Raw genomic sequence first — 14,218 nt, forward strand, 5'->3', positions numbered from 1 at the left:
ATATGTCATTGAAACTGTTACACTGTAATCGTTTTATTTTGAGCCAACCTCTAAAAAGAATGCTCTGTGATAGTTTGGTGCTAAGCCATTTCAACTAATGTGACTTCATATATGGGCCATACTTATATGATTCAGATAAAAAAATAATACAAAAAGTGCAAAATTCTTGTTGCCGCCTAATTTATGGACTTCGTAAGTATGATTCAATTTCTGAAGCCTTCAAAAACTCCCGCTGGCTCAATATGAAAAACCGTATGATTCATCATTTGGGTTGTTTTGTCCATAAATTGATCACCCTTCCCCATTCTCCTCTTTTAATACAAAAACTAATTCTGCGTGAAAATATTCACTCAAGAAACATCAGACATAAAAACAAATTAACTATGCCACAACATCGCACTGCACAGTTTCAGAGATCATTTTTTTTGGTGCTGTAAAACTCTATAATTCATTGCCTGAGCAATTGAAGAGATTCAATATCAGGAAATTCAAATACAAATATAAAAATTATATCTATGATAGTCAGTAATGTCAACTTTTACTTTTTAGACAACAGATCAATTCAATTAAATTATTTATCAACTATCTTCAGAAGGTAATCACAAATTATTATTTTATTTACGGTTCTCATTTCGTGGTACCATCACTGTTAATTGCTTTTATTTTTGTATGTTTGCGTGCATTATGGAGTGGTGCTTGTTGGTTGAGTTAGAGTAGCTTTAAGCTAGACTTCGCCAAGGAGTACCAGAATCTCCTGTAAACTATTTTTATTTTCAAATATATCTTTGTATTGTTTTTTTTGTATTATCAATAAAGCCGATTTATTATTATTATTATTATTTTGTCCCCTTCAAAGTAGTGTCCCTAGATACAATTCACGAAATTTGAAAATTCATCGCGTATGCACGCTTTCAATTTTTGTAAGTACACCTACTCCCCAAATCTAACTTTAGCCAACACTTGGCAACGTTGTAACTAGTTCAAGTTTTGAATTGAGTAGCGGTCTACAATGCAATCAAGACTTTTTAATTAGTTTTCGAAGAGCATTATCTTATTTAATTTTGAATGTGAAGTGATATTGTTGTATTCTGCTGTTTGTAGTTTTCTAAACAACAAGCCATGTTCGATGACCTCCGTAGAAAAGTAAGTTTATCTGAACTTATTAGCAAATATAATAGTTTGATTTCCTTTTGGGTTTGTTGCTCAAGTTTAGGGGTTGTATCGTCTATTTTGTGATTTCTCTGGGGTTGAATACTGGCAATGGTGACATATGTTGTCGAAAATAACACATGGATCCAAAAACGAATTTGGCAGAATTAGGTATTAGTCATATTCTACGTGGGAGAGGTATAAACATTTTAAAAATGCGTTTATATGCATAGTTTCACAATGACTTTTTCATCTATTTTAGAAGCGTTAGGAATTGTCTAGGATTTACTTTTGGAGGACGGTTTGTATGTCAAATGTTACTAGATAAACAAGTTGGATAATAATGAAATAAAACCGATTAACATTTGAAGTTTTAAAATAAATTACTTTATTTATAGATATGGATCTAGATTCTTTCGTTAACACGTGGTTAACTATTCTTTAAATGTTAATTCTTTTACACATAGCGACCTGTCCGGGCTTCGCATGGGTATTATCAGAACATACTTATATATGCCTACTTTTTTTCTGTTATAGTGTCGCATCAACTTATAACTAATAATGACCTTTGAGAAAATTCACTCCAACATAACTATAGTCACAAGTATCAATTTTAATTTTAAAATAGGTAATTACCTGTCTTCATAAGGACAAATCAAAATTAAAAAGCCTTCAAATAATTCTCTATCTTGAACAAAACCAACGCAGTTTTTTCCGTTCAAATTGTATAGAGTGAAGGACAATTATGATTTGAATGAAATGCTTAAGGTTACAATATTCTGTTTCCTGAAATAAAAAAGTTATAAATGCTCCTTATGAATGCAAAACGCTTACACAGTGCTCAAACAAAATGTCATTTCATTATAACTTGCCACAGCTAGTGTAGTAGCTTTAGACTTTACCGGGTCCATTCAATTTTTTATTTTCGCAAACATTTTTTTGCCTATTTCTTAAAGAATGTTTTGACACAACTTGAGACGTTAGATTTTTTCGGAAGAAAGGAAATCTGTCATATCGACTATTGTATGTCTTTACTGTATTTTTTTATCACCACTCAAAGAATTTCTAGAATTTTCTATAATTAATGATAATAAAAATGGACCCTGACCTGAAATCACCGAAATATTTCACACACAATCGATAATTTGGAACTGAAAATTATTAGGTTAGGTTGTCCCACATTCTCTCTATTGATGTTCTGAAATGGAATCATTGGCGATTATTTGCAAGAAAGAGATGCGCACTGATAAAAAAAAAGTCAAAAATTGGTTAACTGTTACTCTTTACTTGATAATTGTTATTTTTCTACATAAATATATTCATTAGAAAGTGTGAAGTTCAAGTTTCAATTGATAAGTGTCTCTTCCCAATTGTTAGTTGTTATCTGTTCAAGACACTTTATGTTTTGATAACAAAAATACGTCAAGTTACAAAAACAAAAAAAAAATTCATCACCCGAAGACGATTGTAGATACTAACAGTCGAAACGTCGTGAACTAACGTGACTTGGAATCTCTCCACTTTTATTTTTATTTTCTTTTTTCATTTCTTTATTTTTATTCATTCAGTTGTTCCATTTTCACTTGTATTTTATTTCACTGTTATTTCATTTCAGGTTTTTGCTTGATATAATTTTTATTTTCAGCTATTTATTTTTCAATTCGTCTTTTTTAGTTGTTTCAGGGATTTCAAATCATTTTATATAGTAGACAATGGAAGTCCGAACTAGTGAAATTCAACAAAAAAAAAGTTTCGCTGTTTTTTGACTATCCACAGCAGGATTTTACTGCTGAAGCTCCATCTATGACTGCGATAAACATTAGCAAAGCAATGAAGTAACGAACCAAGTGCTTTAATTGTATTTCTAGTTTGTTCGTTTGTGTATCTGAAATTATTCCGTTGTTGGGGGACTTCCCTTCGTTCCTAATAGTTCCGATTGGTCGAGTGCAGGTACACATAATGTTTTTATGTTAATTTCTTCTTCTCTTGGTTGAAATTGTTTCACTGTTTCTGAATTTCTGTCACCTCTCTTGATAGTCTTGAATAGTAGTCCCACGGATAGTAATATAGTTAATATTTCCCTATCAACTGGTCAACCCCTATTTTTGTTGGATCAATAACATAAAGTGTAGTGCATTTGAAAATTAGTTACTTCAACATTGTAACTTGATTCCTTTTCACATAATTATTCACACAATTCGTTGATTTGATGGCGGATCAGTCGCTTTTTCATAATTAAAAAAAAAATCTGTTTTTCCGCTAACCAGCTGTCGCACCCCTACGAACGACAACCCTCAGAAACTTGTGCGAGCTAAGGATTAACGAGGTCTTACCTTTTAACGTGTGATTCCTAACAGCTTACTTTTACAGTTCGAAACTGACGGATATGCCGTCATCGAAGGATTTTTTTCCAACGAAGAAGTAGAAGAAATGAAAAATGAAGCTTTAAATTTGATAAAGCAAATGCCGAATGCAGCGGAACGAACAGAATTCGATGCTTCCAATTCGGACGGTGAACAAGTAAGTACGATAAAACAGGACAAACAATTTTTACAGTGCGTCCAGTGCAAATATGCCATAATTTGTTATTAGCGAATAAACATAATCTAAGATCACAGGAAACATATTTTTCATGGATTTCCATAGACGGACAAATTCATCACGAATGTATTGCCTCTCCCAATATGTTCACGATAATCGCTAATTGGAAAAGGAATAATAGTAGTGATAATCTTAATCGTAATAATGATTATTTCACATCACTTGTTCACCTTATTTCACAAAAGATCAAATATATACAGCGTGACTCACGGTCGATGGTAGGTTAGACGTTTCTGGAAAACGCAAAACATGATTTTTCTGAAAATTCCACCTCTCACATTTCCTTACCTGTTCTATCGATCTAAAATATTTTCAGCATTGCGGCGTTGCCTCTTCTATAAAAAAGTCCTAGCAATTATATTTTTTAAATGGAACACCCCGTATATTAATACATTTTTAGAATTGCTCTAGTGTTTTAATACTGTTTTGTTGATAATGTCCTATACCTATCTCTATCTGTTTTCAAGATAAAAAATAATTTTGCTAAATATGTTCCAAAACATAGCCTTAATTGAAATTAAGTACATCAGTACTCTCAATTCATGAAAAGTTGATATTTTGATGATAGTTTTGACAAACTCGAAATATTCAAATAACACTAAGAAATTGACTCCATATCATACAGGGCGTGCTAAAATTACTATTATTTCCATTGTGCATAAAAGTAGTCGAAAGTTCATTTTTTCAAATGAAACCCCCTGTATATTACTCGATAAATTAAAAGATGGTGAAAAATGCTTAAGGTGATATACATGTCCCTATACCTAAATCGTCAAGTTTTCTTAATAAAGCCGTTTTTGTGGAAAAATAGTTATTCACGTTCTACCTACAAGTGTTGAAAGTGGCATTTTATTTTGTGAGTGGGGATTATTGCAAAACTACTTCGTCATCGTCAGTAACTCCACAGGGATTCAATATTACCAATAGCACGAACTGCATGTGTGAACTTTTCAAAATGATTTTTTGGTAGGTGTTCTGATTGAAGTGTTTCTATCAAAGAGATTTTCAATAACAGTTGTACAAAAATAATTTTTAAAGAATTTGATTTCTAGGTAGCCGTGGAAATATCAAGCTTATGACAGTTTGGTGACTTTTATAAGTAATTGATAAATGGTTATTGACGGTGTTTCAAAAAAATCGCCAAAAATGAATGCAAATATTGATTATTCAAACGAAGTTCTTATGAAATTATTTATTATACACGGACAGCGTGATCAAATCATTGCCAGAACTTGTAGAAATTTCAACCAAATGTATCCTGAATTAACACCAATGAACGAGAGGAAGTTTGTAAGATTACAAAATAATTTCTTCAACTATGGCTCCATGTTAAAAGCGCCTTCAACATTACCAAAATCTCTTACTTCAAATGAGGAAGCTTCCATTCGCAGTGCAGAAAAAGATTTAGGTGTATCACATGCTTCAGTACAACGAATTTTGAAAAATCACGGAATGCATCCTTATAAATTCACCAAAGTTCAAGCTCTAAAAGCAGAAGACTTCGAACGTAGAATGTATTTTTGTGAAACCCTTTTGATTCATACACAGGAAGATCGGGAATTTTTGTCCAAAATAATTTGGAGCGACGAATCAAAATTTACGAGGGATGGTATTTTCAATAGAAGGAATAAACATTTTTGGGCTGATCATAATCCTCATGTTACAAAAGAAATGGGTTTTCAAGAAAAATTTGACCTGAATGTTTTCTGTATTCTGAAGAACAATAAAATTAGCTTTTTTATTTATGAAGACACACTGAATGCAGAGAGATATCTCCAAATATTAAGGACGACTGTAACCGATTTTCTTGAAAAGTTGCCTTTAGAGGAATATAGGAATTCGTGGTTTCAACTGGACGAAGCGCCAGCTCATTCCACCCAGGAAGTTTCCAGGAAACTTGACGAACTCTTCGTCGATCGTTGATTTAGGCGTTTAGGGCCGTGGGATTGGCCACCGAGATCACCCGATCTCACGCCACTTGAATTTTTTTATGGGGTGTTTTAAAAGAAAGGGTATACAGTACTCCAGTGCCTACCAAAGAAGAATTGCGACGGCGAATAGTGCGGAGTATTGAAGATGTGGATCCCCAGGAAATTGAAAAAGCAACCACAAGTCGCGTACAAAAAAACATTTTAAAGTGTTTAGAATGAAATGGACAACATTTTCAGCATTTATTGTGAAAATGTGATATTTTGTTTACAATTTTGTTATTTTGAATCATCCTATTCTGTTATCGTCTGTAGGTACTTTCACATGTTTCAGCCCACAAAGTCTTACTTTTTACCTAGAAATTGCTGATTTTTGGTACAGTTGTTCCCTGGAAACTTTGAGCCATAGTTAAGGAAATTATTTTGTAACCTTACAAACTTCCTCTTGTTCATTGGTGTTAATTCAGGATACATTTGGTTGAATTTTTCACACGTTCTGACAATGATTTGATCACTTTGTTCATTTGTATAATAAATAATTTCATAAGAACTTCGTTTGAATAATCGATATTTGCATTCATTTTAGAAGATGATTCGAAACACCGTCGATAATTCTTTGAAAATTACTTATTGAAGTAACCGAATTGCTATAAGCTTGATAATTTCACTGCTACCCAAATCCAAATTCTAAAAAAAAATGTTTCTAGAAACGACTTTATTGAGAAAACTTGAAGATTTAGGTATAGGGACATGATACATCATCTAGAATCATTTTCACCATCTTTCAATTTATCGAGAAATATACAGGGGGTTTCATTTGAAAAAATGAACATTCGACTACTTTTATGCACAATGGAAATAATAGTAATTTTAGCACGCCCTGTATGATAAGGAGTCGATTTCTTGGTGTTATTTGAATATTTCGAGTATGTCCAAACTATCATCGAAATATCAACTTTTCATTAATTGAGAGTACTGATGTACTTAATTTCAATTAAGGCTATGTTTTGGACCATATTTAGAACAATTTATTTTTTATCTCGAAAACAGATAGAGATAGGTATAGGACATTATCAACAAAAAAGTATTAAAATACCAGAGCAATTCCAAAAATGTATTAATTTACAGGGCGTTCTATTTAAAAAAATAAAGTTGCTAGGACTTTTTGATGGAAGTGGCAACGCCGCAATGCTGAAAATATTTTAGATCGATAGAACAAGTAAGGAAATGTGAGAGGTGAAATTTTCAGAAAAATATAAATGCATACCCAGTACTGACTTTTTCAGAAAATAGAAACCATGAGTGGTTGTACCGGGTTGAACCTTGTCTAGTGTTTTTAGTTGTTCAAAGTTTTGGCTTCGAGTTTGAAGGCATTTTCAAGTAGGTACTACACTGAGGTCTCAATCTACCTATTCCTCAAGAAGTGACACGCTGTAAGAGTTTTGTGACATGACGGCCGGGTCTCAATCTGCCTACTCCCCAGGTCTCATCATTGGTCTCCGCAAGTGTATGAATCTGTCTACTCCCAAGCGTCTACGCTTCAAAATCGAAGCCAAAACGTTGAAACAGACTTCAGATTATCAGATTATTCACCGCGAAAACCTACCCGAACACGCAATGAGAAAATATTTACTGCTCCTAGTGTTAGAATAGATTTGTATACTTCAACTTGCAACAGGTAAAAAAAAGGTAATAAATTAAAGAATCTATCTGGAGCTCATTGTTCATCACAAAGGAATTGTCTGTACCTGCCATCTTTTAAATGTTCCTGGTATCAACAATTTTGGATCATCTAGTGACTCATTATACTCTTGTAACATGTATGTGAAACTTCTACGAGATGGAGATGAGATTAGACCTCTTAAACGAAGATTTAAGTTGTGAATATCGGGGATGACGTCATCACATGAACATAGATCACCCTGTATTAATCAAACGAACCGTGAAATGAAATTGAAAGTTGACCTGTTTCAAAGTCTTCATCAGAATTCAAAACAAACTTCTTATTGTCTCCCAATGGTTTATGGATAAAGTTAATTTCAGCTCAGTAATTTCTCAATGATTTGCTTGACTTTCAACTTGTTTCTATTCTCATGTCTCTTTTCCACTGATTGACTTTCTTTTTTCAGAACAAAAGCAAATACTTCATAGACAGTAGCGACAAAATAAGCTATTTCTTTGAAAGTGGCGCATTTGATCCCAATGGCGAATTACTCGTGGCTCCAGAATTATCCCTCAACAAAATCGGACATGCCCTCCACGAGCTGAATTCTGTTTTCAGGAAGTACACTTTCTGCGAAAGGATCAAGGAAGCTGCGTTTCAGCTTGGTTTCGAAGACCCTGTGGTACCTCAGAGCATGTATATTTTCAAAAACCCTGGGAAGTCTAGTGAAGGTTATATATTTCATCGATAAACTGACTATATTTCGCACTAATTATATTACATTCTGGGGTGAAGCTACAAAAGAAATGAGGGGTTCCATGGATCCCCACAAAAAATCTATGGACGTCATATCAAGTGGTCTAGCGTTTTCCTAACCCCCGGTTTGAATGATCATCATCTAATGATTTCTGAACTGGCTTAACGCAATTAGGAGGTACTTCATCCTGCCGAAAGTTAAATTCAGTTGAAAACTGATTTGAGTTTGTTAGTTATTCAAACCGGTAGATAAACAGATAGGCTGTCCCTCAGAATAGCCCACTAGGTCACCTGATATGACGCCTCTAGATATTTCAGAGGGATACGTGAAATCTGTAGTATACATATTCGCAATGGGGAATGTTCCTCAATTAGGGTTATTACAGCAAATCCAAGTTTGAATGAAGTTGAGTTTAATTCATGAGTTTCTCAAATTCACTTCGAAAAGTATTCAAATTGATGTTTCAAATGTTGGGTTTTAATTTTCAAAGAGATTTGTTTCTAATTCACATAGATAGAAAGGTAGATAGATAAAAGGATGATTGATTGATAGATAGATAGATAGATAGATAGATAGATAGATAGATAGATGTACTCGCTTCGGCGGTACATATACTAAAATTGGAACGATACAGAGAAGATTAGCATGGCCCCTGCGCAAGGATGACACGCAAAATCGTGAAACGTTCCATATTTTTCTGATGATGTGGCGATGATCGTTGCAGAAAAAAGAGAAAACTTTCAATAAACACTGCAAACAGAGCACTTTTGCTGGTGGCAGACTGGATGGAGAGTAGACTTCTTAGTTCAGCTCCAGAAAAAACCGAAGCAGTATTGCTCACTAAAAGGAGAAAAATGGGACCAATAACTTTTGATCTACAAGGCACAGAGATAGTACTGAGCAAAGCTGTTAAGTATCTTGCGGTATGGCTTGACACGAAGCTCACCTTTGCCGAACACGTAATCCAAAGTATCCTCAAGGCAGAAAGAACAGTTTTTGCGCTGGCCAATCTGATGCCCAATGTTGGGGGTCCTAGGTCCTCCAAGAGGAAGATTTTATCTGGAGTAGTACACTCCCAGATTTTATATGGTTCACCATCATGGCACACAGTAACGCAAAACAAAGAATTGGTCCAAAAAATCACCGGCCTACAGAAGAAATTAACAGTTAGAATATGTAGTGCATATAGAACAATATCTGCAGAAGCAGCATGTGTTATTGCTGGAATTCCACCAATAGAGCTCCAAGTCATCGAGAGAAAAGAGAAATATGCAGGCATTTCAAAAGGAATCGCTAGAGAAAATTTGATAAATAACTGGCAACGAAAATGGGATAGCGGTCAATACGGTAGATGGACACACCGATTAATACCTGTAATAGAGAGTTGGTTGAATCGAACCTACGGAGGTGTGGACTATTACCTCACCCAGGCACTGTCGGGACACGGTTGTTTCCGTAAGTACCTATATAACCGTAGAAGAGCAGAATCTCCAGATTGTCTTTACTGCAATGCAGACGACGACGTAGAACACACCCTTTATTCTGTGTAAGATGGGAAAATCCGAGACTTCTGTATGCACGTTAAACAAACACCATATTCAATGCCAAAAATATGAAGGAAAGTCTCTTACGTGGCAAGTCTCTTACGTGGAGACTTGGAACAAAACCTATATGACGATAAGAGAAATCATCAAAACTAAGGAAAGAGAGAGCAGGTGACGAGAAATAAGCTCAAGGAAACTTGGTCGGAATCCGGTTGGAATCCGCCACAGAGTCTATGAAGATTTTCCCTCCTAAAAAAAAGATACATACATAGATAAATAGATACATAGATAGTAAATTAGTAAATTATAAATAAAAAACATTATCAAATAAAATATACAGAAAAGTAATTGAATAAAATGTACAGTATATTATAAAAATTCTTCAACCACTGATGTTGTGGCAATATATTCTTCCGTACTATAAAAACTTTGTTTCATTAGATAGTCCTTGACGCGCTTTTTGGAACTTGGCAAGGATAAACTCATGATACTAGGTGGCAGAATATTATATAGATTGACATCGAGTAAGTTCTTAGAGGATTTTTGTGAATTGAACCGGTGAGGTCTCAAAAGAGTAGCTCCACGAGTGTCATACCCATGAAATTGTAAGTTGGTCGAACATATTGGCAACAACGCCTATATCAAGTTGAAATAATGTATGCGTATCTAGATATTCTACTTTAAAAAAGGAAAATTATCTTTATAAATCAACAGTTAAGGCAAAATATAAATTATAGTTCAATACCACCTCCACTAACCACATAAAGAACAGTTGTTTTGTTATTAATTTATATAGAGGAAGATAGGTTAGGTGCACAAAATGTCGTATGTCACAGAATGTCTCGGAACTCGGAACATAAGTAAACAGAACAGCACGCCTCTGAAATATGTCATCTTTGTTTGTTTCATACAGGTAACAGATTCATTGTCCTTTATTAGCTATAACCGATGTTGCCAAATGGTGAAATAGAAAGGAATCCCTTCAAATTTCGAATGCACTATTTCATTCCTCTTTTTTAAGTATTTGAATAATTTTTTTAAAAAAAAGGTTGAAATGATAAGTTTAAAATGCGTTGTTTTAGAGTTCTTTTATGAAAACTACTTGATTTTCGTCAGGAGGAACATTCCCCATTGATTTCAGAACTCGAGTTGAGAAAGAAGTGCTTGCAACGTAATTACTATAGGAGCATTTCATAATGTAATAAGGAAACTTGAAAATACACTTTATCATTGTCAGGAAGTGAATGATGAATGTTTCGAACATTGATTACAGTGAACTAGAATTAGTTTTGAATACGGATACATTTTTTCTTGAAATTATGTTTTTCGTCCGTTTGCATACTGTTAAAACAAATATTAAACTTGGTACTTTTTTACGTAAATTGTATCCTAATTGTATCCGGCTTAGATATCTATACATTGTATTGATTGACAGAAAGCAAATGAATGTTAATCTATTGAAGAGTGACATATTTCGAAAAACATCTTTGGGAAGCTGAAGATTTATGACGAAAAGTAATTAGATTTTATCAACTACTCTTCCGGCTGTACCGGAAGTTGGAAGCAACTTTATCATTTCATTTATTAAGCCCCATAATGGACTGTTTGTTTTAATATCCTGATATTTCAAAGGGGTAGATATTTTTGGGTCCTTTTTGAGATAAAAAATATATATTTGTCCTAAAGATTGCAACCTTTGAACTACGGGGTTCTAAAATATCAAGACAAACAGGAGTGGACCAGTTTTCAGCTTGAGTGAAAGTTGCAGAGAAATAGAAACCGATGTCTCATTCGCTATTTGATCTGGAAGATTTGGCATGCACATGATTACCTTTGATGTTCGAAGTTTGAGTTTCCTGACCATCTCATACAAGGCAAACATCATAATTTCCTCCTAGTTCTCCGTAGTTTCAGCTTGAATTTCGTATTTCCAATTTTAGATATTTGACAATTGTACAAAATTTTTCAATTATCGACAAAACCTTGAAGAAAATCAATATAAAACCTAACCGACTCCATTTCCAGTTATGGCCCACCAAGACGCAACTTACATTCATACGGAACCTACGAGTTGTGTAGGTTTTTGGATACCTTTGGATGACACCACCATAGAGAACGGATGTTTATGGTTCTCTAGAGGTTCGCACAAGAGTGGAGTTCACAGGAGATATATCAGAAATCCCGATAAAACCTCTGAGGATCTTCTTGTATTCACGTCGCCAGCTCCCTATTATCAGAAGAGTAATTTCACAGCTGTTCCTGTTAAGAAAGGTAGGTATATTGTTTACTTCGTATTCAAGATGAAAACATCTATTTCACTGAGGAAAAATAGTTTATAGCTTCTCTACAAATATATGGAAAGCTATGCAGCTTCATTGGCTTATTGCGTTTTTGCTCCCATCTTTTGATAAACCCCTTCCAAAAATCCAGTTCTCTGATGTACTAGTTTGTACAGGTTCTCTGTTGAATATTTGTCATATTCTCCTGGATCTACTTTTGGTTGTAGGTAAATTGCTCGAATCCAGTACCTTATATTTGCATAAGACATGACAGCTGCTAGCAATTTTTGGTCTGTAATTTCTCAATGTTCAATCCATTTCAGATCCTCATTTTCTTCAGTTCTTCACAACATCGCCAGACCAATCTCAATCATCAATGCTCGGAATCTAGTCTAGCTATCTGTAATAATAACATTATCTATCTGCAACATAATTCATTGAGGCCTTAAACTGTTGATCATTACGTCCTAAGATCGGATATTATTGACAGAGCGTGTAGCCAAAATGTAGATGAAAATTTGGTTGGCTCAAGAGGTCGTGTGCTTCTCATTATTACCAAGCAAGCAAATCTTTTCACTTTGCTGCACCAAGCCCAAAATGCATTTGAATAAATAACATTATATGTAACCAATATCTGATATCAGCATCCATATATCTCTATGTAGGTATGTGCATCTGGACAACATTAGTTCTAACTTCATCTTCCGTTCTAGATACTGGTTCCAGGTCAGCCTGAAATCTCTATCACTCTTGGAAGTTCAACCACATCTGTTTCAGAGTTGATGTTCAGGACCAGATACCTCGTCTCACACCGAGTAACTCGTTCATTATGTAGTTCCATAATCTTAGGTATCCCATAAGTATTGTGTCTTGCTACCTGTGGCACCACTGTTTCCCCATAATGGTATATCTTGGTGATATCTAATTCATCAAAATATTCTTGGACATGGATGTTTTTATGGTATCCCACAGAGGACTTAGAATGGATGTCCTTCAGGGACACTATTTGACAATGTCGAACTGGCTCTTCAATTTTCAATATTGCTTGCATTTGGGAGTGAATTGCTATCAAATGAAAGATTTTTCTCATCATGGTCCATAAATTAAAGATTGAACAAAATACTTACGACAGATTTCGATTCTTCCACTATGTATCAACATGTGAACAGAGTTGGCCCAATCTCATTTCTCCTGTCGAGTCTTCAACCTTTGTATCAAAAAGCTAATCGATAAAAACACCAGGGTTCCCATGCATCTTGCCAAGCAGTATCAAGAATATCGAAATTCATTCAATGTCTTTACCAAGAGTGCCGTAGGTTGAGACAAAATATTTCACATAGGACAGGAGTCCACAACAAGCGTTTCTTCTCAAACCTCTGAACTGCAACACTCTTCTCAACATGCGTTTTAACAACCAAATTGGCGTCTTCGGGAGATGAAATAGACTATTCCTAACTTTAATAATCCTAACTTCAATAATTGGATACCCGTTGCTATACCTATATCATCTATATCCCTGATAACAGTTTCCTCAATATCGTATATTTCTTTGCTCAAGAGGAACAAGCCTATGGACAAGAAAGTTTAGTTCTGCCCTTCTGTAATGTGAACAAGGTGTAACCTATCAGAAATATGGTACTCTTTCTATAGACATCAAATTGTATACCATGATTACCTCTAATAAGTTAGACATCCAAGAATGGATGTGAACTCAATATTCAGGGATCTGTTGTTATGAGATGAAGTAAAGGCCGCTACTTCAGGGGAGAACGTAATAAGTCCATGAGACTTAGAAGAAATGGATAAATAAGAGTTTTCGCAAGTATTAGGAAAAACACATTATTGTGACATTTTTCACTAAACAGTTGATAAAATCATATCACACCTGATTCACAATCCAATAGTGCAAATATATTTTTTATTTCAGGATCTTGCATTCTCATACATGGTCAAGTCGTCCATTTCAGTGAGCCGAATAAATCTAAAACTCCCAGAAATGCCTATACTTTCCATATCGTTGAACAGAAAAATACGAAGTACTCTGAAGATAACTGGGCACAACCTAAGGAGGGAAAATCATTTATGAGTCTTTATAGAAATTAAATATATCATCAAATTCCTATAGTTCAGCCAGATTACGTGAATTTCAGGAAATATTACAGAAGGTACAAATTATATGGCTCTTGATGTTCAAAGTTCGAATTTGAATATATTCCATCCGTAAATGTTTATTATTTTCTTTTTTATGTCCGTTCTTGTGCCCTTTCCAAAATTGAAGGTCGACTCTTTCAGTTGTA

At 34.5% G+C, this 14,218-nt stretch overlaps 1 protein-coding gene and 1 non-coding gene across 2 annotated transcripts; both read left to right on the forward strand.

Moving 5' to 3' along the window:
* Positions 1-982: 982 nt before the first annotated feature.
* Positions 983-14,150, forward strand: Phyhd1 (Phytanoyl-CoA dioxygenase domain containing 1). The gene is made up of 5 exons (XM_074176890.1): positions 983-1,143; positions 3,520-3,669; positions 7,808-8,072; positions 11,668-11,913; positions 13,849-14,150. Exons 1-5 carry the CDS (start codon positions 1,120-1,122, stop codon positions 14,022-14,024), a joined length of 861 nt encoding a protein of 286 aa, XP_074032991.1. The 5' UTR covers positions 983-1,119; the 3' UTR covers positions 14,025-14,150.
* On the forward strand, positions 8,689-8,795 carry LOC111507689 (U6 spliceosomal RNA). The gene has a single exon (XR_002722423.2). It is a non-coding gene; the product is annotated as a U6 spliceosomal RNA (small nuclear RNA).
* Positions 14,151-14,218: the final 68 nt, after the last annotated feature.

The sequence above is a fragment of the Leptinotarsa decemlineata genome, unplaced genomic scaffold, assembly GCF_025532065.1.
Source record: "Leptinotarsa decemlineata unplaced genomic scaffold, Ldec_3_MD MMD2_tig00002082_RagTag_RagTag, whole genome shotgun sequence".
NCBI lineage: Eukaryota > Metazoa > Arthropoda > Insecta > Coleoptera > Chrysomelidae > Leptinotarsa > Leptinotarsa decemlineata.

Bases quoted from the DNA above. Each gene is read 5' to 3' on its own strand.
- Phyhd1 (XM_074176890.1), top strand. From the start codon at position 1,120: ATGTTCGATGACCTCCGTAGAAAA. The intron at 1,144-3,519 runs GTAAGTTTATCT...TTACTTTTACAG, and splicing joins TCGATGACCTCCGTAGAAAA to TTCGAAACTGACGGATATGC. The intron at 11,914-13,848 runs GTAGGTATATTG...TTTTTATTTCAG, and splicing joins AGCTGTTCCTGTTAAGAAAG to GATCTTGCATTCTCATACAT.